General features: G+C 36.5%; 1 protein-coding gene across 1 annotated transcript in view; it reads left to right on the top strand.

Annotated features, from left to right (window-relative positions):
- LOC137248279 (uncharacterized) overlaps nucleotides 1–27,228 on the top strand; it is a 34,995-nt gene that overhangs the window by 3,237 nt on the left and 4,530 nt on the right. Inside the window, exon 2 of the mRNA XM_067779151.1 lies at nucleotides 22,406–22,538. Coding sequence (XP_067635252.1) covers nucleotides 22,406–22,538 — 133 coding nt within the window. The remainder of the gene's footprint in view (nucleotides 1–22,405; nucleotides 22,539–27,228) is intronic.

Below are 27,228 nucleotides of genomic sequence, written 5' to 3'. Positions count from 1 at the left end.
TCGAAAAGGCGTCCACCTATAGAACTAAGGATTACTCCCTTTTAAAATACTCATTACCACCTTTCATTTGATACCCATATCGTACAAACACATTCTAGAGTCACCCTGGCCCACCCTAATGGCGATATCTCGAAAAGGCGTCCACCTATAGACCTAATGCCCACTCCCTCTTAAAATGCTCAGTAACACCTTTCGTTTGATACCCGTATCGTACAAATATTCTAGAGTCACCCTTGGTCCACCTTTATGGCGATATCTCGAAAAGGCGTCCACCTATAGAACTAAGGATTACTCCCTTTTAAAATACTCCTTACCACCTTTCATTTGATACCCATATCGTACAAACACATTCTAGAGTCACCCCTGGCCCACCCTAATGGCGATATCTCGAAAAGGCGTCCACCTATAGACCTAATGCCCACTCCCTCTTAAAATGCTCAGTAACACCTTTCGTTTGATACCCATACCGTACAAACATTCTAGAGTCACCCCTGGCCCACCCTAATGGCGATATCTCGAAAAGGCGTCCACCTATAGACCTAATGCCCACTCCCTCTTAAAATGCTCAGTAACACCTTTCATTTGATTCCCATATCGTACAAACACATTCTAGAGACACCCCTGGTCCACCTTTATGGCGATATCTCGAAACGGCGTCCACCTATGGAACTAAGGATCACTCCTTTTCAAAATACTCATTAACAGCTTTCATTTGATACCCATATTGTACAAACACATTATAGAATCACCCCTGGTCCACCTTAATGGGGACATCTCGAAAAGGCGTCCACCGATAGACCTAAGGCCCACTCCCTCTTAAAATGCTCAGTAACACCTTTCATTTGATACCCATATCGTACAAACAAATTCTAGAGTCATTCCTGGTCTACCTTTATGGCGATATCCCTAAATGGCGTTCATCCATAGAACTATGGCCTACTCTCTCTTAAAATACTCTTTAATACCTTTCATTTGATACACATGTTATACAACCACATTCCAGGGTTACCCCAGATTGATTTTCCTTATTTTGTCTCCATAGCTCTCAACTGAGTATGTTATGTTCGGTTACACCCGAACTTAGCCTTCCTTACTTGTTAATAATATTTTTCACACCACTATAATTTCTAGAGAAAAAATTTTATTCATAATCAACACCCCATGGTATAAAAAAGAAGGTATGTAGTTCCACTCAAATTTTTTTGATGTATTTGGGAATTTTTGAAGTTTTATAATCTTTGTTGTTTTGCTAGAAGCGTTGCCATACGGTTTTTTTTAAGGCGAAATTGTGATTTTTCGGGATGGAAATTTCCTTCAGGATAAAAACGCAATGATAATCTGAGACAATAATAATATGCTTTAGCACGATTTATCTGCATACATATCGATTGAGAATACAGTAAAACATGCAATTTTATTGAAAAATAATGGATAATGAGTCCTACATTGGTGTTATGACTCATATCTTTATGGCAGCTTGACCCCTAGACAGAAAAAATACACGAAAATTCCTGCTGTTCTAGCATGGTCCTATTATCATTCCTCTACAGTGGATATTTCTCGAGGTATGTTGAGAAAAAGTCTACCGCCAAAGTCTGCAGTGAGTGGTAGGTGTTTAATTTGTTACGTTTGTGGACGTCAATGCTAAAAGGGTAGAGAATGTGTATAGACGGGGCTTGCCCCAAGGTGACCCCCATGGTTTTACAATTCCCTCCTCTAGCGCTACGCTTGAATTATACAATAAATAAAAAATGTGGACTTGTAGCCAATTTATCACCATAAAATTTCATAAAAATTGCGTTCAAGTATGCTTAACTCTTTGGAAATTGCGGTGTCGGTTTATAAGGGCCTCCTTTGGCAATCAATTGGCAAGCGTGTATGTTTAGTCAACATGTTCTGAGAAAACGTATGGACACTTAAGAAGGCTATATTCCGTTGCTTTGTATACTTCGATCCATGTTTCTTCCGCCAAAGCAATTTTCGGGAGCTCAAGAAACTTATTAAAAACCTTCTTTTCTAGGTTGATATTTCGTATTGAAATATTTCCAACGGATCATTTTTTTTTTTCTTTTTTATTTGAAATAACTATGGAAATAAATTAGTCGTACCCGTTAATATGAAATCCATTATAATTAGAAAATTCGTAACATATTTCAATATGGTAGCTTGGTAAAATTGTCATAGTCCCCGCAAAAGTCAATTGGCTAACGTCACACTAAATGGAACTACCTCCATTTTTTGTATCATCAACACCTGGTGGAATAACCTTTGAAGTAAGCCGTAAATTGTCCCGCTCTAAATTCTTCATTTTTCTGTCATTCGGCTATCTGAAAATTTTTCACCAATGTTGTCCCCGAAAAAGTGTTATTTTTTTAATTTTTCAGGAGTAAAATATGGTAGTTTTAGTACTTTTTTCACATAAACCAGTTGGTGAATAGCGAAAGACCTTTACTGGTTTTAATTACAGATATTCATCATTTGGGCATCTTTGGTCTTGGCTTCCATAAGTAGGGCCGTGCTAAACTATTATATATTGTCATATTGTTGATGTTTCCATTATATATATGTTTAATTTGTTCCAAAAAAAATTGAAAGAGGTCTTTGGTAAAACAAACTATTTGTATTCAAGTCATATCGAACAAGGTTTTTCGCCTGTGCAGCGCTAGTGAAGACTAGTGCTGCTCAACATTTTTTATATGGAAGTGCGAATCACAATACATGTACAAAATTGCATGTGCGTTGAAACTTTTTTGTATTTAAAAAAGTATATTTAAAAAATTTTAATTGTTTGAGGTCGGAAAAAGTTGAATATTTGGTTCCATATTACAAAATATTTGCTTAAAATATTACGTCAATAGTTATGTCACCAACATAGAAGAGCCAATAAATTTAATTCTGAAAGTAGCGACAAATTACATTGACCTCTAGCCAGGGCCGTAGAGAGAAAATCCGGGCCCGGGACTAAACAATTTACGGGCCGCCTATAAAAAATCCACTAATACATTTGATTAACTTGAATTAATGACGTCTCATTCATCAATCATTATTGATGGATTACATCAAAAAAATATTTGCCACATCAACTAAATGATTTTTGGACTAAGAGTTGCCAATAAAATTAACACAGAATATCTACTTTTTAAACTATTTTATTGTAACGTAGAAATAAAATTCCCTTCTAACAGCCACATATTGTTCCAAATAAACTGTTCTCTGTAGTTATTTGGTAACATTTTAATACATTTCTGATAAATTTAATGATGATTATAAATAATTATTCAATATAGAAAGTTCGGATATCAAAAAGTTGCTTAACTTGCTTTATTCGCTGCAACATTTTTATAATGATATCAAAATTTTACTGTCTTGCCAAAACGGATTCAACACAAAGCGTGGCAAGTCCTGAAACTCGCTCTTGAGATGAACACGATCTTTGAAAGTTTTTGATTCTTGAAAGGACGCTGAAGGAACGTTCTGCACTAGCTACAGTGACAGGTATAGTGCAAAAGATACATAAAACAATACAAATGTTGGGGAAAATCGTATACAGATTTTGAACATAGACGGCATTTAGCAATTCCAATGGTGACAGACCTTTATCAAAATTTACTTCGTAAATGTGTTTCAAGTGAATTATTTCGCATTCTAATCATTGAGAAATGTCCGACTTGTATTTTTCGACACATTTTGCTGCACTTGCCCCAACCGTAGTTTCATCCATGTCTTCAAATTGCTACAACAAGGAAAACGTCTCGTTCAAATTTCGCGTAGCTGCAAATCGTTCAGTAGTGCAGTGATTACCGAATCGACGATTACCAAGAATGTATTGTTTTTAAAATCAGACTCTGGATCATCCGTAATCATCTCATTTAAATTATATTCAAAACCTCTTTTGGGTTTTCTCTTTCGAATGTCCGGAAACTTTGGCGAGATGTTCAATTGAATAGCAACTGTTTTGCATTCGTTTAAAATTGTTTCCCATTGGTTTCTGATCAACATCAAATCAGCTAGTAAGGCATCTAGATGTCGCACCTCAACATCTATGGTGACGTCTCTAGATTGGAGGACCACGTTTCTTTCATTAATGGTAGTCGGTATTTTGAACCAAATTGAGGACAGCAAGATACATTCTAACTTGTTGATGTACTTGAGAATGTCGGTAACATCGCCGTATGCTTGCGCAGTCAAATTTGGCTGAAAGACTATGAAAGACTATGCAGAGAGGTCGCTACATCTTTTTTGAGGGTGTCCGATCGTTGTGGAGTGCTGCTGAAAATAGTAAAACATTTTCGTACGACTCCGAAGAAAGTAATTGCAGCCGTACAACATTCTGCAGCATCAACACCACATAAATTGAGACTGTGGGTTGCACAAGGCGAGTAATCAACATTTTTTTGTCGAGAATGTGACGTAGTTCTCCGTTGCAAGCTCCTTTCATATTGCCACCGTTATCGAACCCTTGTGCACGACAATCTTTTAATGGAATTTCATGTTTACCTAGAGTACGGCAAATTAGATGAGCGATTTTCTGACCAGACAATTCACGAAAGCCTAAAACCGTTCTTCAATTGTAAAATTTGTTGCTTTCGAATTGAAATGGAGTTAGCGCAAAATGAACGTAGTCAACGTGACTAGCATCAGGCTTAGCATCAACGATAATAGCAAAATACTTGGCTTTCTTGCCGTAATCTAATATAGTTTCCCTCACGTGCTTTGCACAAATTTCTATAAACTCGTTCTGAATGTCTGGGGAAATATAGTGAACTTGTAAACATTTGTGCTGCTGTTGTGAAATCCTATCTTTCTCCAAATGATCTCTAAATATCGGATCATAATGTCTTATGAGACCTTAGATGCCGAAAAAATATCCATTATTTCGTTCACCAAGATATATACTTTCGCCTTTGAAAGCTAGGCCTTTTTCACCCAAAAATAAAATAGTGTCCAAAATTCTATATAACATTTCTTTCCACTTTTGAGTTTTAGTGATTACCTGTTCATAAGTATCATTTGTAGCCTCCTTTTGAATAAGATTTTGTAAAGATCGCAATTGAATATAACATTTAATGTGATCTTGAGTATTTTCGTGTGATGGCAGTTTATCGTATAGCTTCTTCCATACCTGGAATTCGAATATCCGCGCAACAAATTTAAGTCGATTTAAAGTATTGTTGCTTAACAGGCGACATCGTAGGCAACAAAAAGCATTGCTACTGGCACACCACACTAACCAGTCACGCTCCACTTTCTCTCCATTTGGCAAGATTCTGTTTAACAACGAGGTAGGAAATGCCTCATCATGAAAATCACGTGGAATAATAAGAGGCCACTTTTGATGACCTCGACGAATTATTTCTTTGACTTCTTCAGATCGCAAAAACTAATTATTCACGGTACCGATATCGAAGTCGTTTAAATAATCTGGATTTTGATACAGAGTTGTTGGTATTATTGGAAGACTTTTTGAAGATGAACCTTCATCAGTGTCACCACGAAAACTTTACGATTTCGGATTAAAACATACATTTTTGTTGTAAAAATATTTTTTTGTTTGATGGTTTTATTGTCTCCTCACTGCTCGAAGGCCAAGGCAAAAAATCATTATCAATATTCGTTGCTTTAGAAATTCGGCTTAAAATTTGCACATGAAACAACTAAAGACTGTCCTGAATTAAAAAAAATGTCTTAGTGCATCTAAATCGCAGGCCCCTGAGAAACACCGGGCCCGGGGGAATCCCCCCCCCCCCCCCCCCCCCCCCCTTCCCTCTCGTCGGGCCTGCCTCTAGCCTAAAGCTTTGTGGGAACATATTATATATACATTTATCGTCAGAATTTGGGTTTCAATAATTGTACTAAAAGTTAATGGTAGAGATTTCCGCTAATTGAATTTTAAAACTTTTGAAATGCTTAATTAGAGGGCTCAGCGTGGTTTGTTTAAATTTGTGTTCCCACTTCCAGTCAAAAAATGTCTCATAACCAAGAAAAATAATATATCGAATTGAAATAATAGGTCAAAATAAGAGTATTTCTACTGCATTCTGAACCACTAATAGTTCGCCATCTATCTCTTTTACATGTTTTCAATTGGCGAATTTAATATGGCGATGTCCTACGCGGTGGAAATTGTCCCCACTGCTTTAATTTTTCACTAGTTCCTAACCATACACAAATTTCTTTTTGGCACTTTTTCGATAGTTACGTACTGGCGGAATAGTGTTGAGAAAGAGGCATACTCATTTGTAGCAGCAGCTCATTAAAGCTGGTAGGAGTTTTTTGTCGATTTTGTAACTGAAAATCTATTAACGAACTAATACTTATTTGGCACTCTAGGTCTAGTTCGGAACCAGAATTTTGTATCACTAGTTACTGACTTCCCTTGAGGGTACTTAACTGATACCGTATGAAGTTAGAATAGGCTCCTCTTGTTTTGGTACAGTTTTGCTTACATTCTTTGGCCATATGCACCATATGTTTCAGCTCCGCGGTCAATTATCTATTTTAACTTAATATATGAATCAATTTTGATTACAAATTTTTTTCAGTGCTATAATGTTTTTGAATAATTTTAGTTGTCAAATTATTAGTGTAAATTTTTTTATCATATACAAGTGCCTAAGCTTCATACGGGAATGCTTTTTCTTGGCACTTTCATAAGAAATTCAAACATTTTCCTATGATTCGAAATTATATATGAGGGCATATGGGAGTGCTATGAATATTTTTTTTTATATTCAAAGTGTGAATTTGAATCTGTGCCTATGATTCAGGGCAAAACAAAAGTGCTACAAGTGTATAGGGGTTGAGCTGCTCTGGTCAATACTTTCGAGAAATGTTTTGTTATTACCGCATCAAGAATATCAAAACTGTCGTATTACACATTATTTATGTAAAAAATTCGCTAAAACAACGGATTTATAAATGTAGTTACAAAAAACTGTTACTCATTTTTGTTGTTTTGCCCTAAAAATCAGAACACAAGATAAGAGGGATATTTCAGTTATGGATTGTAATTTAGAATATATGAATCCGGCTCGATCGGATCAGCATCTTCTGATTCTAGGCCGACTGCCGCGAGGCTATTATATCCCCTGACATATTTTAGTAAATAATAATTTGAAGGTTTTCCTTTTTACTGTTACAAATCCACTTGGGAAATGAAATACCATTGATATAAAACTCTTTTTTGCAAAGATATAACATTTGGCTGAATAGGACGTGTTTTTGTGCGCTCCAATATAATTTTTGTTTACCTCGGTAAAATATTGAAATTTTCCAAAGCTTTTGTGTTGCTGTTGCTCGTGTGAACTATTTTTGTGTTAATTCTTTGTTTTGAGTTGAAAAGAGCTCCTGATAATTGATATTAGTCAGAAAAATGCTAACTAAATCAGTGAGTTAAGAACGATAATAATAAAAGCAATAAACAATTAAATTTTAAACGAGCGGGTGTTTATAACAACAACAATGGCTAAAAGATACCCAGCAAGAGGAACGGTTTCCCCCCAATAACTCCTCTCACACTTTCATCAACTGTATTAGCGAAGCAACTGGAGGTACAGAGACAATCAATTGTCAAAGAACTGACTGCAGAATTAAGGAAAACCGAAGAGCGTATAATGCAGAAATTTGGTGAGTTGGCTGCTGAAACTGCAAATTTGAAAATCCGCATTACTGCAGTCGAGAAGAGAGTTGGTGCAGTTGAGAACGCGTGCTCTGATGTTCTCTTGGTGCGAAATGAGTTGATTGCAGCTCAAGGCAACATTAATGCATTCGAAGCCAGCGCAGTTGCCACTGACTTAATAATTACTGGCGTCCCACATGCAGAAAGTGAGTGTTTACCTGAGCTATTTTCGAAGATCTGCAGAGTGACTGATAGCAAAGCAACACCATTGCGCGATGCGTTCCGATTGCGAAGCAGTGGGAATAATAATAAACAAAACAAGCCCAACACTTCCCCTCCCATTGTTATAAAGTTGTTATCTGCATTTGACCACAATCAGTTGCTAAAATCGTTGCTGTATTTTGAAAGCCTATAAAGAGATCACTGACGCCCTCTGACATTGATTTGACTGGCTATGGGTCGGCGAATATTCATGAAAGTCTGCCTAGGAGATTGCGGGAGGTGATGACGCGTGCATCTGAGCTTAGGTGGCAAAAAAAGTTAGCGTCGGCGTTTTCCAATCGAAGCAGAGTATTTGTTCGGCTTAAGAGTGACGAAGAGCCCGAATTCGTTGGCAGCATCGCCAAGGTGGATGCTGTTGTTGGTACTTGAGCGCAATTACAATATTAAACAAATAATTTTTAGAATGTTTATGTATATGTGTATGTTAAACCTAAGCTCTTCCTTTCAATCTGATCTATGCTGTGAACTTTTCTCTTTATGCTCAATTCTTTTAACTCGTCTATTTTTTCGTTCTTATTTTGTTTAGCTTTAATTTCAGTCATACTCATTTTTTTTCTGCTGTTTTTCTCTTTGAGCTTTATATTTTTGAAGTCACATATATTTGCATCACTCCTGTGGTTTTTATGTGTATCATACCTTTTATAGTCGTTCCTTCACCTCTAATGGACTTAGACCCCTGTAAGAAATCCGCCTTCAGCATTAGTGATAGCAACAAGGTATTAATAGATATCTTGTGTAAGCAATCTGATGGACTTAATGTAGAACACTTCAACGCCCGCAGTATAAATAATGATAAGCTGGACTATGTTAGGGATGTATTTTCTGATTCTAATGTTGATCTTATTTGGGTCACGGAAACCTGGTTCACTAGTGATGGCCAAATGTCAAAATCGTACTGCGCCGGTAGTTGATGTATCAAATCAAATAAAAAAGGTTATAATCAGCTGTTCGATGCGGCCACCTTGTATCGTTCCGCCATGTAGACAATGACATTTACTTGGACAAATGACATTTTTAAGCACTGAACACACCAGAAACTAAGAAGCGGAAACGGAAGCGGAACGCTGCCAACAGAGTTGCATTGTGCTTTTGACTTCATTAGGCATTCGATTAGCTACTAATGAAATAATTATAGATTCGAATTTTGTAGGGAAGATTGAGCTCAATAATCGTCTTAATGTAGAAAACTGCCTTTATTGTTCAATAAGCCGTCTGTGTGAAAACAGTATAAGTCCAACTTGAAAATTAGTGTCTTGGCAAAATCAAAAAATAGTGACACGTAGTTTATCATTGCCGAAATATCGGACAACGCGAAAAAAGTTTTGGTATCTTGCGTGTACAACCCCCATAGGTGTAATTTGTTAGATTCATATTTTGAGGAGTTATCCCAGTTTTTAATTGATTTTGAGCGTTTTGTAATTTGTGGGGACTTTAACGCAAATCTTTTGTGTAATGGTGCTTACACTATAAAACTACTTGATCATGTCGCAGGCGCTGGTCTTACCGTTGTTAACAATATTGTACCAAAAAGATATTCACATAATTCAACTCCAAGCCTGCTGGACATCATTATAACGTCAGGCCCTGACAACATTTTAAAATTTCAACAAATTAGCTTCATCTCCGATCATGATCTTATTTTTTTTTTTTTTAGATGTTACGTTAATTGTTCAGCTGATACCGTTACTTTTGTTTATCGTGATTTTAATTCTCTAAATTTAGATGAGTTGTTTGTTGATTTTTCATATGTCGATTGGGCCTCATATTGGTTTCTAGCTACCGTGGATGAGAAGCTTGATTTTTAAATAACACCCTCTGCAATCTATTTGATGTCCACGTACCGTTACGTGAAGTCCGAATTATAAAAAACTCTTGTCCTTGGTACAATAGCAAAGTTAGATCTGCTATTAAACTATGCAATAAGCTGTACACGAAGTGGAAATAGACCAACACTGGAATTGCTTGGTCGCAGTATAAAATCGCTCGCAACCAGGGCACCTACATCACTAGGCAAGCAAAGCAAATATACTGTCACCGAAAGTTAATCCAGCACTACCATCTAAAGATTTATTGCGCAACTTAAAGAATCTCTACGTCCATGGTAAACAGACGATTGAGTGTCACATTAATCCTAATACTTTTAACGATTATTTTAGTAGTTCGGGTATTGTTCAGGACAGAGCTGAGTACCTAGAACAAACATTTCAATTTAGCGCAGTAAGTGAAAAATATGTTCTTGAATCCCTTAAGAGAATCAAGTCCGATGCTATTGGGGAGGACGGGATATCCTTGAAGTTTGTGAAAATTGTACTGCCTTTCGTGCTAGAAACCCTTACACACATAATCAATCATTGCTTTACAACTTCGTGTTTCCCAGTGGAATGGAAAAAGGCTGTGATTGTTCCTGTCGCCAAAAAAATGCAGCAACAACACCTTGTGATTACAGGCCAATCAGCATTATTCCAGCATTCGCTAAAGTGTGTGAGTCCTTGATGGCAACTCAAATTTCATCATACGTTCAAGAACATAATCTGCTCAATCCACTACAATCTGGGTTTCGTCCTAAGCACAGTTGTTCTACAGCTATGTTGAAAATACTGGACGACATAAGAATTAATTTTGATAAAGGTGACCTAACTCTCCTTTGCCTCCTGGATTTTTGCAAGGCATTTGACTTAGTTAGTCATAGACTTCTTTGTGAAAAGCTCAAATGTTTTTTTGGGTTTTCAGTTACATCAGTTAACCTTATGGCCAGCTACCTTGCAGAAAGGACTCAGAAAGTTGTATGCAAAGGTTCTGCATCTAGGTCATGTATTGTCTCTTCTGGTGAACCGCAAGGCTCTGTCCTTGGTCCTCATCTGTTTACTCTTTTTATCAATGATGTGTTCGCTAGGTGCCAGTATATTAATGCACATGCATATGATGATGACATTCAATTGTATGTATCTAATCGTGTTGGTCTTGTTAATGATTTGTGTTATAAAATAAATAGCGACTTGTCTGCTATCGCGAAATGGACTTGTGAAAACGGTCTGTTCTTGAATGCCAAAAAGTCATATGTTTTGCCTATTAGCAATAGTGTTGTGCATACTGAAGATATTCCAAAACTGTTCGTTGGCGAAAACGTGCTTTCGTTTACTAGCAAAATAAAAAATCTGAGCTTTGTGATTAACTCAAAACTAAACTGTGTCGACCATGTAAATAAAGTTGTGAGTAATGTTTTTTCTGTTTTACGTAGATTGAAAATGTCTGCTTCGTTTACTCCCCTAGAGACTAGGAAAAAACTAGCTATACAGCCGATCCTTCCACACATAACGTACTCAGAGCTCTTTTACAGTCAACTTGACTCTGCTTCATCCCATAAAATTGATGATACTTTCTATTCGTTAAATTTATAGTTATTGTTAGTATTTGTCTTATAAGAATTTTGGCTTAATTGGTAATTATTTTGCAATGTATATTCGCGGATATGCTATAAAAGACTCTGTCTAACCAATTTTTTTAAATAAATTGAAATTGAAATATAGCTTATTTTATTTGTCCACGACCCTTTTAAAAATCTTTTATATAAAAGTCGGCGTTGTCCTTAACCGATTTCGTCAATTTTTCTTGAAAGCATTCCTTATAGTAAAGGCAACCCCTATGCCGAATTTTGTTACGATAGGTTTAACGATGTTTGATTTATGATTAATAATATTTGTAAAATTGATTTTATCACAAGTGGTCGGTGCCACGTCCATTTTAAAATTTTCTTTCAAATTTTTATCGAGTCTCAATATCAGCCCACACGTCAAATTTCAACATTCTAGATGTATTATTTACTAAATAATCATGTTTTTTGTGTTTTCCAAACTGTTATACATATAAAAAGTGGGCGTGGTTATCATCCTATTTCGCTCATTTTCAATAGCAATCTATTCTGGGTCCAGATAAGCTCGTGTACCAAATTTGGTGAAGATATCTTAATATTTACTCAAGTTTTCATGTTAACGGACAGACGGACTGACGGACGGACATGGCTCAATCAAATTTTTTTCGATACTGATGATTTTGATATATGTAAATCTATATCTATCTCGATTCCTTTATACCTGTACAACCAACCGTTATCCAATCAAAGTTAATATACTCGATGTGCAAAGCACGCTGTGTATAAAAAAATGAATTAATTAAAAAAGTTAAAAATAACAGTACTAAACAGTAGCAGTTTTTATGATGAAAGTAACCATCGCACGTTTCGGAAAAGTGGCTTGGCAAACATACATTTTACTGAACTTCATTATAAGAAGTTTAATTTAATAATTTGAATTAAAAGGTAAAACTGGTTACAAGGTGTGCTTCGGCCATGTGCGCAGATTCCTGAGTTGGTAAAGCTTCAGTTCCTAAGAAATATTGTTCCTTATAAAACTAGTAATATTTCGTATTCTTGGAAATTGCACAATTTCTGGGAAGTTGCTACGTGTTAACGTATTATGTTGCTACAGATTTACGCGGCATTTCCGTTTCGGTGGTAAAAAAAATAAACTATTGAAAGATGAATCGTGGACAGTTGAAGTGTTGTTATGAAATGCTAAACTTTGTACTCACTTACTTAACTGACGCTTAACCGTTTAAACGGTTATGGCCGTCCAACAAGGCCACCAGTCGCTACTTGTCTCCACCAACTGGCGCTAATTGGTCACAAAAAGGCAGTTTAAATCGTTTTCCTTCCAGGTCATGGTCCATGCTTCTGCACGATACAGTACGACGGGTACGATAAGTGACTTGTAAGAGTATGATTTTCGTTTGCCGAGAGAGGAATTTACTTTTCAATTGCCTATCTATTCCAAACTAGCATTTAAGGGCAAGAGTGATTCTTCGCTGAATTTCAGAGCTGATGTTGTTGCTAGTGTTGATGCTGGTTCCCAAATGAACGAAGTCTTTTACTGTTTCGAAATTATGGCTGCCAACAGTAGCGTGGTTGCCAAGCCGCATATTCGCTGACTCTTTGCCTGATGGCAGCAGGTACTTCGTTTTGCCCTCATTCACCATCAAACCCCGTTTTACCGCTTTTTTTGCCAGTTTGAAGTAAGCAGAACTAACAGCGCAGGTGTTTAGGCCGATGATATCAATGTCATCAGCATATGACAGTTGTTGGAGCACATATCACTCCAAACGTTGGATTTATTAAGCAACCAATTTTCTAGAAAACATCACCTGATCGCAAGTCATATTTTACATACAACATACAAATTTACACTTGAGAATTCAACATAAATATTGTAATGAATTTACTTGCAAATCCTCTTATTTGCAACCCTCTGCTAAGTTCGAATCACTAAACTGTTGAATAAATGACTCCAATATTTAATAATGCAAAATGGCCTTTATTAAAGTACATCACAATAACACTCAACCTGTGCAACGAATAGCTTCTTTAATAACCAAATTGATTGATAGCTCAAATGAAACTCTGCTATTCAAAATAATACTGCTCTTGCTCGTTAGATAGCGTCTTAATCGAAATCTCAAATCAAACTGAATTCCAGCGCCTCTACAATTGCCGCCTTTTATACTCTCGGATTTCAACGTTCACATCTTCTAGGCGCTTCCAGAATCTTTTAGTCCAGCAGCTCTCAAACTTCTCAGCTGTAACTACAATTGCATGATTTTATAGTTTTGCTCATTGCATACTTTCAGGAGTATCTCAGATATATGCATGTGTTTGTGTATTGACTCTCCGCTGCTCGTATATGTACATGGTACATATGTGTAGACGCAATTACTGTTTCGTTTATGTAGATATATAATGAATGATCTATGGATGTGAATTCACGTCACTGCTTAGCATCGGCTTAGAGACGATAGCATCACCCCTTAGTTTTGCTAATAATCGTAACACTGTTCTCAACCTAAGTCTGATCGTCCCGATCAGGCAAATCTCTCGATCTAAACGCTGCCAGCATCTCCAAATGTACCACTCTTCTACTTCGTGGTTTCCCAATGGTTTGTACGCGGTAGATGGTGTCACTGATCTTCTTCACAACTTTGTACGGGCCATCCCCAACTGCACCGAAATTTGGATGGAACACCTTTCCGCCGGCGAGGGTTGCATAACAGTACCAAATCTCCCGCCAAGAAACCTTTCGAATTATTGTTCTCATGGTACCTGTGTTTCATCGTACTACTCAATACCCTGGTTCGTTCCTTCAAACTCTGTTGTTTGGCCAATGAACTTCTTCGCAGAGCTTGCACTTGACGGATTGACTTTGCATCATCATTATCTTCTGGACGTTTCACAACAGTAATGCGCGCTGGCTTGAAACCACCCTTGCATTCTTTCTGAAAAATTCTTTCAGTTATATTAGTGCGTCCATTAGGGTTTTTTGATGCCGGTCTTTTTCTCGCAGGTATTTTTAATTTCTCTTTATTTGGCCCATTCGATCCATCAACCTTTTCTTTTGACTTTCGTGGTCTCTGTCGAATCTCCTCCACCAGCACTCGCTTACTGCTGAACCCTTTTTCCAAACTGAAGTTAAGTGGTATATCCTGGTTCTTATAGTGCATAATCTTTCTCCGCATATCGATCCTGATGTCATGGTCAACTAAGAAGTCCACTTCCAATATGACTTCATCAACAATCTCCGCCACAATGAATTTGTGTATAACCATGACCTTTCCAATTAATACCTCACATACCACTTCCCCTTGGACTTGGTTATACACGCCAGTGACCGTACGCAATCTTGCTCCAGGTAACGGTTTTTCTCTCCTGTTGACCAAGTTAGATCGGGTCAAGGAAAGAGATGCGCCCGTATCTACAGTCAGTACACGCTCCTTGCCATCCACATTCCCTCTGACGGTAAGAATGCTTGATTTCCTTCCAATTTGCGACACAGATATCACAGGACATTCAATAGCCGGGCAAGTTTTCGTTCTTTACATCCAACACGCTCTTGCTCATTTCCTCCAGCTTTGCGTTTACGGCCACCCACATTGTTGGAACTGTTAGGACCAAGATCGCAATGACGTGCAATGTGACCGGACTTCCCGCATTTGAAGCATTTGATAACTTTTTCACTCCGCCTTTGCGATCCTTTCAGCGCCTCCAATATTGCGTCTAACCATTCTGGCCTTTCTACTTCCACACGGCGTGCTTTGAAAACTGGCTTACACAGAAGCGACGCTGTTTCCTAAATTTTACATACAACATACAAATTTACACTTGAGGATCCAACATAAATATTGTAATGAATTTACTTGCAAATCCTCTTATTTGCAACCCTCTGCTAAGTTGGAATCACTAAACTGTTGAATAAATGACTCCAATATTTAATAATGCAAAATGACATTTATTAAAGTACATAACAATAACACTCAACCTTTGCAACGAATAGCTTGCTTAATAACCAAACTGATTGTTGGCTCAAATGAAACTCTGCTATTCAAAATTATGCTGCTCTTGCTCGCTAGATAGCGTCTTAATCGAAATCTCAAAACAAACTGAATTCCAGCGCCTCTAAAATTGCCGCCTTTTATACTCTCGGATTTCAACGTTCGCATCTTCTAGGCGCTTCCAGAATCTACTAGTACAGCAGCTCTCAAACTTCTCAGCTGTAACTACAATTGCATGATTTTATAGATTTACTCATTGCATACTTTCAGGAGTATCTCAGATATATGCATGTGTTTGTGTATTGACTCTCCGCTGCTCGTATATGTACATGGTACATATGTGTAGACGCAATTATTGTTTCGTTTATGTAGATACATAATGATTGATCTATGGATGTGAATTCACGTCACTGCATAGCATCGGCTTAGAGACGATAGCATCACCCCTTAGTTTTGCTAATATTCGTAACAATATGTACATATATTCCTACATGCATACAATAGTTACGCTGCAGCTGCACCGACTGTTGCATTTCATACAAAGTAACATCTAAAGAAACGGTAGGTAAAGGCAGCATTGACCGTCTCTCAAAACAGCTCAGTCGATAGATCGGTAGCTGTATGGCAGCAGCGGCTCGGCTGATAACAAAACAAAGAACTTCTCAACGGTAATATGATGTGGGTCACTGGTCAAACATAGCTCACAAACGTACGTACATGAAATCAAGTATGTAAATTTCAAGGGCAAGGTAAAGTAGAAATTATTAAAATCAAATGCGCATATAAAGAGTACAGAATTTTGAATCATCATCAGTCCACTAAATATGCACTAGCGTACACCCACCAGGGATACGCCAATAAATCAGTTATTTAAAATCAATCAGTTTGTTTTAGTGTTTCAATTCCCTTTGAGCAAAGGCAAGTGGAAAAGCCCACTTGCTCGTCCAACAGTAATTGCATGTTTTTATAGAATATTGTTCCAGAGCGGTTAAGTTCTGCAGCTAGTATAATTTTCTCCAGCATCAAATTGAAGAAATCACACGATAGGGGGTCACCCTGTCTGAAACTTCGTTTAATTTCTAACTCTACGAGAGGTCGTTCCCAATTCTGACTGAGCTGATGGTGTTGCTCAACGTCATTTTGCACAGCCGTATAAGATTGCGGGGAAATCAAATTCAGGCATAGCGGCATAGAGGCAGCTCCTTACGTGCTGCCGAAGGCGACTTGGAAATCGGTGAAGAGGTGATGTGCCTTCTTTTTTCGCGCAGTTTTTTCCAAGATTTGGAGAATTGCAAACATCTGCTGGATGGTAGATTTACCAGGTCTGAAGCCGTACTCATAAGGTCCAATAAGCTTTGTACAGTGAGCAGTGAACAATATTTTGTAAGACCCAAAGTTATGCTCTTACCAATTTCGTACAAATTATTCAAAGACCATTGGTCACCGCCTATTTTTAGCTGCAAATAAAAAATAATACCAACGCCCTGCGATCAGCGGAAATGATCTACACGAAGTCCGTTTTATAAATAAGCACGTTGAATTTTTAAAAACGAACCGAATTAATTTAAAGCAGCCATGTCCGTACCATACGAAAAGATGAAAACCGGTTTAACGTAACTTTTTTCAGAGACGGAAAGTAATCGTTATCATTAAACATCCCACGGCAGTGCCCCTAAATCCCAAAAAAAGAAATCCCCAGATACAGTATACCCAGGTAAAAAAAAATCCCAAATACATAATCCCCAAATTTAAAATCGCATCACCAAAATCCCCAACACAAAATCCCGCATCTTTTTGGGGCTAAATCCCCAAACCTTTTTTGAGGAAATATTATAAAACCTCGAACACAAAATCACAAAAATTTTAATTAAATCATAAAGTAAAGTTCTGACGCGCATAAACATAATTACGAATTTATATATATATAAGTATGACTATAAGCATAAAGTAAAATGATGGGGAATAACCTAACGGTACACATTCTATTTGCATTGTGTTTTCATATCTTCTTTCCCTTCTAACCATATCGATGTTATATTACGAATTTGACAACAACTTCTTATTTACATCAGAGGCTCAGAGGCTTAGGTCTTCAACTACCTTGCAAAAGTCGTCAGTTCAATGCCAGATCACGTATTTAAATTTAATTTTATATTAATTTAATTTTGGTTTATAAATTTATTATTAAAAATACTGTGAAAAAATATTAGGGGGACTCATGTAACCTTATAAATGCCTTATAAAGTGTGTAAACGTATAAATTTATCTAGTACGTAAATGAGCTGTCAAATTTTGTATGAACAAGTAAGGAAGGCTAAATTCGGGTGTAGCCGAACATTACATACTCAGCTGAGAGGTTTGGAGACAAAATAAGGGAAAATCACAATTTAGCAAAATGAACCTAGGGTAACCCTGGAATGTGTTTGTTTGACATGGGTATCAAATGAAAGGTGTTAATGATTATTTAAAACGTAGTGGGCCTTAGTTCTATAGGTGGATGCCTTTTCGAGATATCGCAATAAGGGTTGACCAGGGGTGACTCTAGAATGTGTTTGTACGATATGGGTATCAAACTAAAAGTATTAATGAGGGTTTTAAAAGGGAGTAGCCCTTAGTTGTATATGTGAAGGCGTTTTCGAGATATCAACCAAAATGTTGACCAGGGTGACCCAGAACATCTTCTGTCGGATACCGTTACTTCATTTATATATATCATACCACGAACAGTATTCCTGCCAAGATTCCAAGGGTTTTGATTTCGCTCTTCAGAACTTTTACATTTTTTCTACTTAATATGGTAGTTGTCACACCTATTTTACAAAGTTTTTTCTAAAGTTATATTTTGCGTCAATAAACCAATCCAACTACCGTGTTTTATTCTCTTTTTTCATGTTTGGTACAGAATTATGGCAGTTTTTTCATTTTTCGTAATTTTCGATATCGGAACAGTGGGCGTGGTGATAGTCGGATTTCGGCCATATTTTACACCTAGATAAAGTGACTTCAGATAAGTACGTAAACTAAGTTTAGTAAAGATATATCGTTTTTTGCGCAAGTTATCGTGTTAACGGCCGAGCGGAAGGACAGATGGTCGACTGTGTATAAAAACTGGGCGTGGTTTCAACCGATTTCGCCCATTTTCACAGTAAACAGTTATCGTCATAGACATAGACTCTGTCCCTACCAAATTTCACAAGGATTGGTAAATTTTTGTTCGACTTATGGCATTAAAAGTATTCTAGACGAATTAAATGAAAAAGGGCGGAGTTACGCCCATTTTGAAATTTTCTTTTATCTTTGTATTTTGTTGCACCATATCATTGCTGGAGTCGAATGTTGACATAATATACTTTTGTACTGTAAAGATATTAAATTTTTTGTTAAAATTTGACTTTAAAAAAAAATTTTTTTTTAAGTGGGCGTGTTCGTCATCCGATTTCGCCAATTTTTATTTAGCGCACACATGGTAATAGGAGTAACGTGTCTACCAAATTTCATCATGATATCTTCAACGATTGCCAAATTACAGCTTGCAAAACTTTTAAATTACCTTCTTCTAAAAGTGGGCGGTGCCACGCCCATTGTCCAAAATTTTTCTAATTTTTTTATTTTGCGTCATAAGTTCAACGCACCTACCAAATTTCATCGCTTTATCCGTCTTTGGTAATGAATTATCGCACTTTTTCGGTTTTTCGAAAATTCCGATATCGAAAAAGTGGGCATGGTTGTAATCAGATTTCGTTCATTTTAAATAGCGATCTGAGATGAGCGCCCAGGAACCTACATACTAAATTTCATCAAGATACCTCAAAATTTACTCAAGTTATCGTGTTTAAAGACGGACGGACAGACGGACGGACATGTCTAAATGAATTTCTTTTTTCACCCAGAAGTCTATATCTAACTCGATTAGTTTATGCCGTTACGGATTACCGTTATGCGAACAAAGTTAATATACTCTGTGAGCTCTGCTCAGCTGAGTATAAAAACCATTTACACAATTTGCATAAATTTACGCGCACATTTCATTGTGTAAACGCTGTAAACTAAAAGGAATGCAACCTTGCAGACATTACAGCAGGTATTTTCATCAGAAATCTCCAACATCAGCCAGTAAAGACGTTTTAGTTTTGATTTTTGCGCTTAATCTTGGCATTTTTTAATTTGTATAACAATCAAAAAAATTTTGTTTGGCAATAATACAGCAATCAAGTTTATCAAGAATATTACTAGGTGCGTTCATATAACAGTGTGTGTAAATGGATATAATTTTACACCTTATAAGTTTATATGCTTTCATGAGTCCCGTTATTAAAAAATTTAAATGAAAAACCTAGATCTGGTAGTGAACCCACGATGAGAAAATATTGCAAAATTTGCATAATATCATTAATATAGAATAGAAGGAAACTACGAAAACAACTGCAAAAGTTCTCAAAATAATTGAAAAAAGGAAAATTTAAAACGTTATACTGTTTCCACACAGACGGCTTATTGAATAATAAAAGCAGTTTTCTACATTAAGACGCTTATTGAGCTCAATCTTCCCTACAAAATTCGAATCTATAATTATTTCATTAGTAGCTAATCGAATGCCTAATGAAGTCAAAAGCACAATGCAACTCTGTTGGCACCGTTCCGCTTCCGTTTCCGTTTGTTAGTTTTTGGTGTGTTCAGTGCTTAAAAATGTCATTTGTCAAAGTAAATGTCATTGTCTACATGGCGGAACGATACAAGGTGGCCGCATCGAACAGCTGATCATAACCTTTTTTATTTGATTTGATACATCAACTACCGGCGCAGTACGATTTTGACATTTGTCCATCGAATTTACAAGTACATAGACTTTTTTATGTTTATAGGTATGTCTGCATGCTGCCACCTTGTATCGTTCCGCCATGATTGTCTGTCATATAGCATTGTCATTTTATTCGCTTGACATTTCATCCTTCATACTAATCGAGCAGTTACTTCTGTGTGAAAGCAAACAATTTACGATTTCATTAGAAGGTGAAATGAGATCATTAAGTATCTGTGTGAAAACAGTATTACAGAGTTCCATCGCCTAAATATCTTCTTGGAGAAAAAATTCCGTTAGAGTAAAAGTTTTGTTTCTCAAATGAATTTCTATCCCCTTATTAGCTTTAAAATGTATCGAATTAGTTACTTCTTGGCGACAGACGATAAAAATATATGTATGTACATATATATTTATAATTTGTAAAAACAAAAAAAAAAAATATTCTGTTGTTTATCCACAATGCAATGAATTTTGAATTTTTTTGTCATGTAAATACTGTATTAATTGTATTTATAATTTATTGCGTTGCACTGTATTTTCTTTAATGTGCCCATTAAATATTTGTGAAATCATCAATATTGAAGTGTTAGTTTGGAAATAGAATAAACATAACTATCCTTTTTCTGTGCGAAAAACATTCAAATTAGGTTTAAAATCACCGCGAATGGGGATTTCGTGTTGGGGTTTTTGATTATGGGATTTTCATTTTGGGGATTCTGATTATTGGATTTTCATTTTGGGGATTTTGATTTGGGAATTTTGATTTGGGGATTTAGATTTTGGGGATAAAGGGGGTAACCCAGATCCCACATATAACTGATTGTGTCCATACTGTTAAAAAAAAAAAGGATACAATTTTTTGGGGAATTTTCAAAAATCATCGTAATAAAATTCATTATGGTCATCCATAATCATTACCAACCACCAAAACTATATTTGGTTATATATAAGCAATATATTAACCAAAAGTTTTTTTGGTTACAGTAGCCAATAACGAAGCTTTTTTTTTTGGTTATTAGAACAAACCGACGTAAATACTTTTTAGCTTATACCTACAATTTTAAGATATCATAGCACCCATGACTGAATGATTAAGAAACGCCAAAAAGGGTGTTCTATCACCTCTGCTCTGAGTAATGGAATTCAACGAGCATCTAAAGCTGGAAGCCAATGTCTGTCGGGTCGTTCCCTACGCAGATGACTTGGCTATCCTTGTCAGGGGCATCTTTCTGGGCACCCTGCGCAATGTTCTGCATGGCTATCTGGTCACTGTGACTAGGTCCGCTGAAACATATGAACTAGCGGTCAATCTGGGAAAACAGAACTTGTTTTTTTTTTGAGGATTTAGATATGATGTCCCCTTTCAGAACTTTCGTTGGTACTTTCTAATGGGATTAAATATTTGCTGGTAGTTTTGGAGAAGAAACTGTCTGGAGACCCAATGTGGAATACTGGGCCAGGAGCCGTGTTTGCATTGTACTGCCGATTGGGGTCTATCGGCAAGGGATGGGGGCTCTCGCCAAGAGTAGTAAATTGCCTTTAATAGAGCGTAGTCAAACCGATTCTGCTCTATGGGGTACTGGTCTGGTTGAATGTACTGAACACCGCGAACGCCACCAAAATATTGGTTTCACCGCAACGGACTACACTGATTGGTATCAGCAGCGATCTTTGGACAACACCGACTTTGGCATTGAATGTCGTGCTGAACATACATGCAGAAGATATTGCGGGAAAAGCGGCCGAGGCCCGCCGTTGGTCAGACTTCGTGATGTGGGCTACGGGCTTTTTTCGTGAGCTAAATGTAAGCCGTAAGTTTAAGTTGCGTCTTCCAAGCGGAAGTTGCCGTTATTGAGGATGCGATGGATGAAATGCTATCCAATGCTACTACGATTAAAGGGTTTAAAATTAACTTTGATAGCCAAGTGGTTATCAAAGCCTTCAGCTCAACTTTAGGACGGTCTGGGAGTGACTGACCTGATCTGGGTCCCGGGCCATAGTGTTATCCCGTGCAACTGTCAAGCGGATATCTTAGCCCACAACGGTACAATTGAAAAGGATAAAGATGGCTGTAGGGATTTTAGGATTCCTCTGGCGACTTGTGGTCTGCTCCTGCATAGATGGGCCACGAGTCAGCTCAGAAAACGTTGGGCGGACACCAACTCTTGCAGGGTAGCAAGATCTTTCTGCCCGGAAGTGAATTGCAGGAGATCTGACATTAGGTTTTTTATGTTTGTAAAATTATTTATCAAACAATTTTTCTCTTAAGGACCTTTTACTGGCTCGATGTAACGTTTATTTTTGTTATAATTATTTAATTTATTTTTTAGGCGACCTCAATCACTGTTGGCGGCGATATGATGGCTATAATTTACAAAGCACAGTGGTGAATAAGAAAGAGCAAATGAAGAAGCCTTATGGCATATTGTGCAATTTTAAATGTACCTGGTTTTTTACAATAAGGTAAATGAGAAATTCAAATGCATATATAAATATATCTATTAATATTATAAAATGAAGTACCCAAAAGGTAACAGGGCAAAACTGCTGAACGGCTTTACTAATTTCGATGAACATAGATTTCAATCAGGATATTGTGCAAAAAAAATTGTTCAAAGTTAAGTATGAAAGGAGTTACAAGGCTTTAAAATCCCACAGAAATGCACACATACATAAATAATGTCGCTTTAAACCCCTGAAAAAAAATCATGCGATATATCCCTAAAGAGAGCAGTCTGCGATTGATCTCTTTTGTCCACATTGGGGTATAACTGATCCCCTATAGTCCCTTTTGGTTATATTTGGCATCATTCATTTTGAAATTCATGTACTACATATACATATGGCTCTATTCTGAACTAATTTTTCTTCGAGTTATAGCTCCCGAAACATAGAAAATTGCTTAGTCATAATGGGTCGGTGCCACGCCCATTTTTTTAGATTTGAAGTTTGTCCTATTTATTGTTATAAATGCACTTGAGAAATAAAATACTATTGATATAAAGTTCTTCTTTGCAAAGATATAACTTATTTTATTCGTCCACGAACCTTTTAAAAATCTTTTATATAAAAGTGGTCCTTAACTGATTTCGTTAATTTTTCTTTAAAGCATTCCTTATAGTAAAGGCAACTTCTCTGCCGAATTTTGTTACGATAGGTTTAACGATTTTTGATTAGTAATATTTGTAAAATTGTTTTATCACAAGCGGGCGGTGCCACGCCAATTTTAAACATTTTTTTTTCTAATTTTTATCACGAGTCTCAATATCAGCCCACACATCAAATTTCAACATTCCAGATGTATTATTTACTAAATAATTAGGTTTTTTGTGTTTTCCAAAATGTGTTATATATATAAAGTGGGCGTAGTTATCATCCGATTTCGCTCATTTTAAACACCAATCTATTATTGGGTCCAGATAAGCTCGTGTACCAAATTCGGTGAAGATATCTCAATATTTACTCAAGTTATCGTGTGTGATTGAATAGCATTATTTAGGAAAAATGCGGAGCTCTATACCTCATCTAAAATACTAGGGCCATTATTGTAATATTTATTTTGTTACTATTATTCTACAACACCAATACGAAAAAAATTAAGAATATATGTATGTAATATGAATATGTAATAGAGTTTAAAAAATTATAAAATCCGTAAAAAAGAAAGAGGACTTGTCAGACAGTACCCATAGGCACGAAGAGAATTTGTTCGACACTACCCGTATGGATACAAAAAGGGCCTGTCGGACACTTCCCATAATGGTACAAAGAGTACAGAAAAGATTTGTCCCACAGTACCCGTAGGACCAGTCCGACACTACCCGTTCAGGCATAAACAGGTACAATTAGTCTCTCCATAGGACATGCCCAAACAAAAGGGACATCTCCAACCCATATAAAGATTTCAGAACTGGCTATATTCGCATACTCCTTTGCGATTCATACCGGATTCATCCTAGACTAGTCGCATTTTTTGCAGGGTGTGTTGTTTTTTCTGCTTATCAATACACACCCATTCGGTTTGATAGAAGCAAATAAGCTCTTTTTTTCTCTATTTGCTACATATCTACATGTGTCTGGGCGTTGCAAAGATAACGCAAATCAAATATATTTAGCTTCGGTTATCTATTTCGTAAGCAGGACTCGCATCAAATAATTTTTATTCCTCAATAAATCTGAAAAAAAAAAAAAAACTTATATATATAAATAAATCTTATAAAATGAAGTCACTAAATGGCGTTGAACGACCATCACTTTACACAAAATGTTCCGATTTTAAAACGGTTTTTTGAATTTGAAAGCTTGGCTTCTTGAGATATATATTATAATATAAGTCGAAGGGATATATTACAGAGGCGAAGAAAAATATCCAAGATATATTAAAAGTCATATAATTTTCGTTTACAAAGCTAAATTTCAAAAACGGATAGATCGGTTTTAACATTTCTTCTATACAAAGACACGCATCTCGAGCAAACTTGCTTTGAGTGGGGCTTCCACCACATATCATTATGTTTCACATACATATTCATGTGTAGAATTAGATTGAATGGCGAAAAAGGCCAAGATTCGCTAGCGTTATTTAACTTCGATAGTAAAATTGTAGGTACATAGGTATGGATTAGGGCTGGGATTATCCGCATATTCGAATATCCGGATATCCATACGGATAAAATCCGGACGGCATGGATAGCCGGTTAATATTCGTTTGTGAAGCTATCCGTATTTATGAAGATCCGGTTAATAACCCTATTTTTGGATATCCACACTGAAAGAAAAAACTGGTAAAATCAACTGAAATACCGGTCAATTCAACCGAAATTTCTGTCAATTTTTATCCATCGCAACAAGGTCTTGAATCAACTGCGCACAAATCGCTGATTCGTAATTGACCGTTTTAATAGTCAAATGAACAAAAAAGTTGTTGCGACAGCTTTGTGCGAAAGTACCTATGTTGCGGCATTTGCAAGGCAGGTGAGTTTTCACTGAGATCTTTTCATGGCAGAAATACACTCGGAGTGTTTGCCGAACAGTGCCGAGGGGCGACCCCGCTTAGGAAAATTTTCTTCTAATTGAAAAACCTTATTTCTAAAATTTTTATGTTGCTTTGCCCGGGGTGTGAACCCAGGGTCTTCGTTGTGGTAGGCGGAGCACGCTACCATCGCACCACGACGGCCGCCATATACATACGTAAATATGTGCATACATATAGTACACAGCATACATAAGTACAAAGTAGAGAGCGCAGTGAGCGTAAAATTCTCTTCGAAATTTGCTCATGTATTGACTGCTGATCGCTGTTAAAATGAGCAGTGAGATCAGTTGTGTTAACAAAAAAATCAGTTAGATTGATTAGAAATCTGTAAATTTTACAGAATTTTGTTAACTTAAGAGCGAAAATTTCTCTTCTGTTGAAATGACTAAACTAATTTGTTCGCTTGACAAAGAACTCGGTCGAATTAACCATAATTCGATCAATTTCACCGAATCTCCGTTAAGTCAAGAACAAGAGAACCGATTGGTTGATTTTACTAGCACCATTTCTTTCAGTGCAGTGAAAGCAACAAATTGATGTACCATATATGTTTATTTAACATTAATATCAATAAATCCGTAGGGCATTTAAATCAATTAACAGCGTTTTTAAACGGTTTTATTTAGCTTGAGTTGACAGGCTGCACGGCCGCATGCACGGCCGTTGTGAACGAATCTTGTAATTGAAATTTAAGTAACTTCCCGATAAGCTACAAGCTTGAAACTTGGAATATAGTTCAGAACCCGATGACAATGCAATAATAAGAAAAAAATCGCCGCTAGGTGGCGCAAGGATCGAGATATTCGCAAAATTCACATTTGTGCTCCGATTTGGCTCATATTTGGAACACATAATACATGCAAGAATAGAAATCGACCTGTGAAAAAATCGCCGCTAGGTGGCGCATGGATCGAGATATTCGCAAAATTCGAATTTGTGGTCCGATTTGGCTCATATTTGGAACACATAATACATGCAAGAATAGAAATCGACCTGTGAAAAAATCGCCGCTAGGTGGCGCATGGATCGAGATATTCACAAAAATCTTATTTGTGGTCCGATTTGGCTCATATTTGGAACAAATATTGCATACAGTCCAGTAGAAGTGACATCAAAATATTTTTGAGTTGGAGGAGGGACAAGCATACGTGACGCAGAGTCGAGTAAAGTCTTTGGAAGGATTATGTATTGAGGACTTAGGTTGTTACAAATTGTCAGGAAAGAGTCCTTGTAATAATGAGTCACAAAATGAACTAAATAGAATGAGAAATAATAGGCAATTAAATAAAGACTAAAAACTTGAAAATAAAATAACTTAAAAAAAATTTTTAAGTTAAACGGTTTTATTGAAAACAATACTTACATGAAATAATAAAAATACGAAAAGCTAAAAAATAATTAGGTAGGTCCTAGGTACTAGTCATCACACTCCTTATCAATCTAGGGCGTTGATCAGACAATTAAATAAAATCGTTGGACGCGTCATATTTCTATTGATAGTCATAAGTAAAACCAACTGAACCTTAATCAGGTTATGCTACGCCTCACATTTTTAGAAATTTCACGCGTCCAACGTTTTTATTTAATTGTCTGATCAACGCCCTAGATTGATGAGGAGTGTGATTACTAGTACCTAGGACCTACCTAATTATTTTCTAGCTTTTCGTATTTTTATTATTTCATGTAAGTATTGTTTTCAATAAAACCGTTTAACTTAAACATTTTTTTTTAATTATTTTATTTCACAATATAAACACTGTTTTTATTTTCACTTGTTTGTAAAATGGTAGCTTTTTAATTTTTGACGTTAATTTAATTATCTACAAACATATTTTTTGAATAATTTTTCGATGTTTGCTTCGTTCAATTCTGATATGTAGATATTCAACTTATATATTCCAGTATCCGGACATACGGATATCCGGATTTTCCTTTTACGTATCCGGATAGCCGAACAGCAGATATCCGGATTTCCCATTTATGAATCCGGATATCCGGAGAGCAGGATTTTTTTCTTAGCTATACGGTTATTCGAATATCCCGTTTATCCGGAAAGTTGAAAAATGAGGATGCAGTTCACAGCCCTGGTATAGATGTATGTCTGTATTTTCATTTCAT

The sequence above is a fragment of the Eurosta solidaginis genome, chromosome 4, assembly GCF_040869045.1.
Source record: "Eurosta solidaginis isolate ZX-2024a chromosome 4, ASM4086904v1, whole genome shotgun sequence".
Taxonomy (NCBI): domain Eukaryota; kingdom Metazoa; phylum Arthropoda; class Insecta; order Diptera; family Tephritidae; genus Eurosta; species Eurosta solidaginis.
Note: the sequence above shows the minus strand (reverse complement) of the source record. Positions and strands in the feature narration are given on the sequence as shown.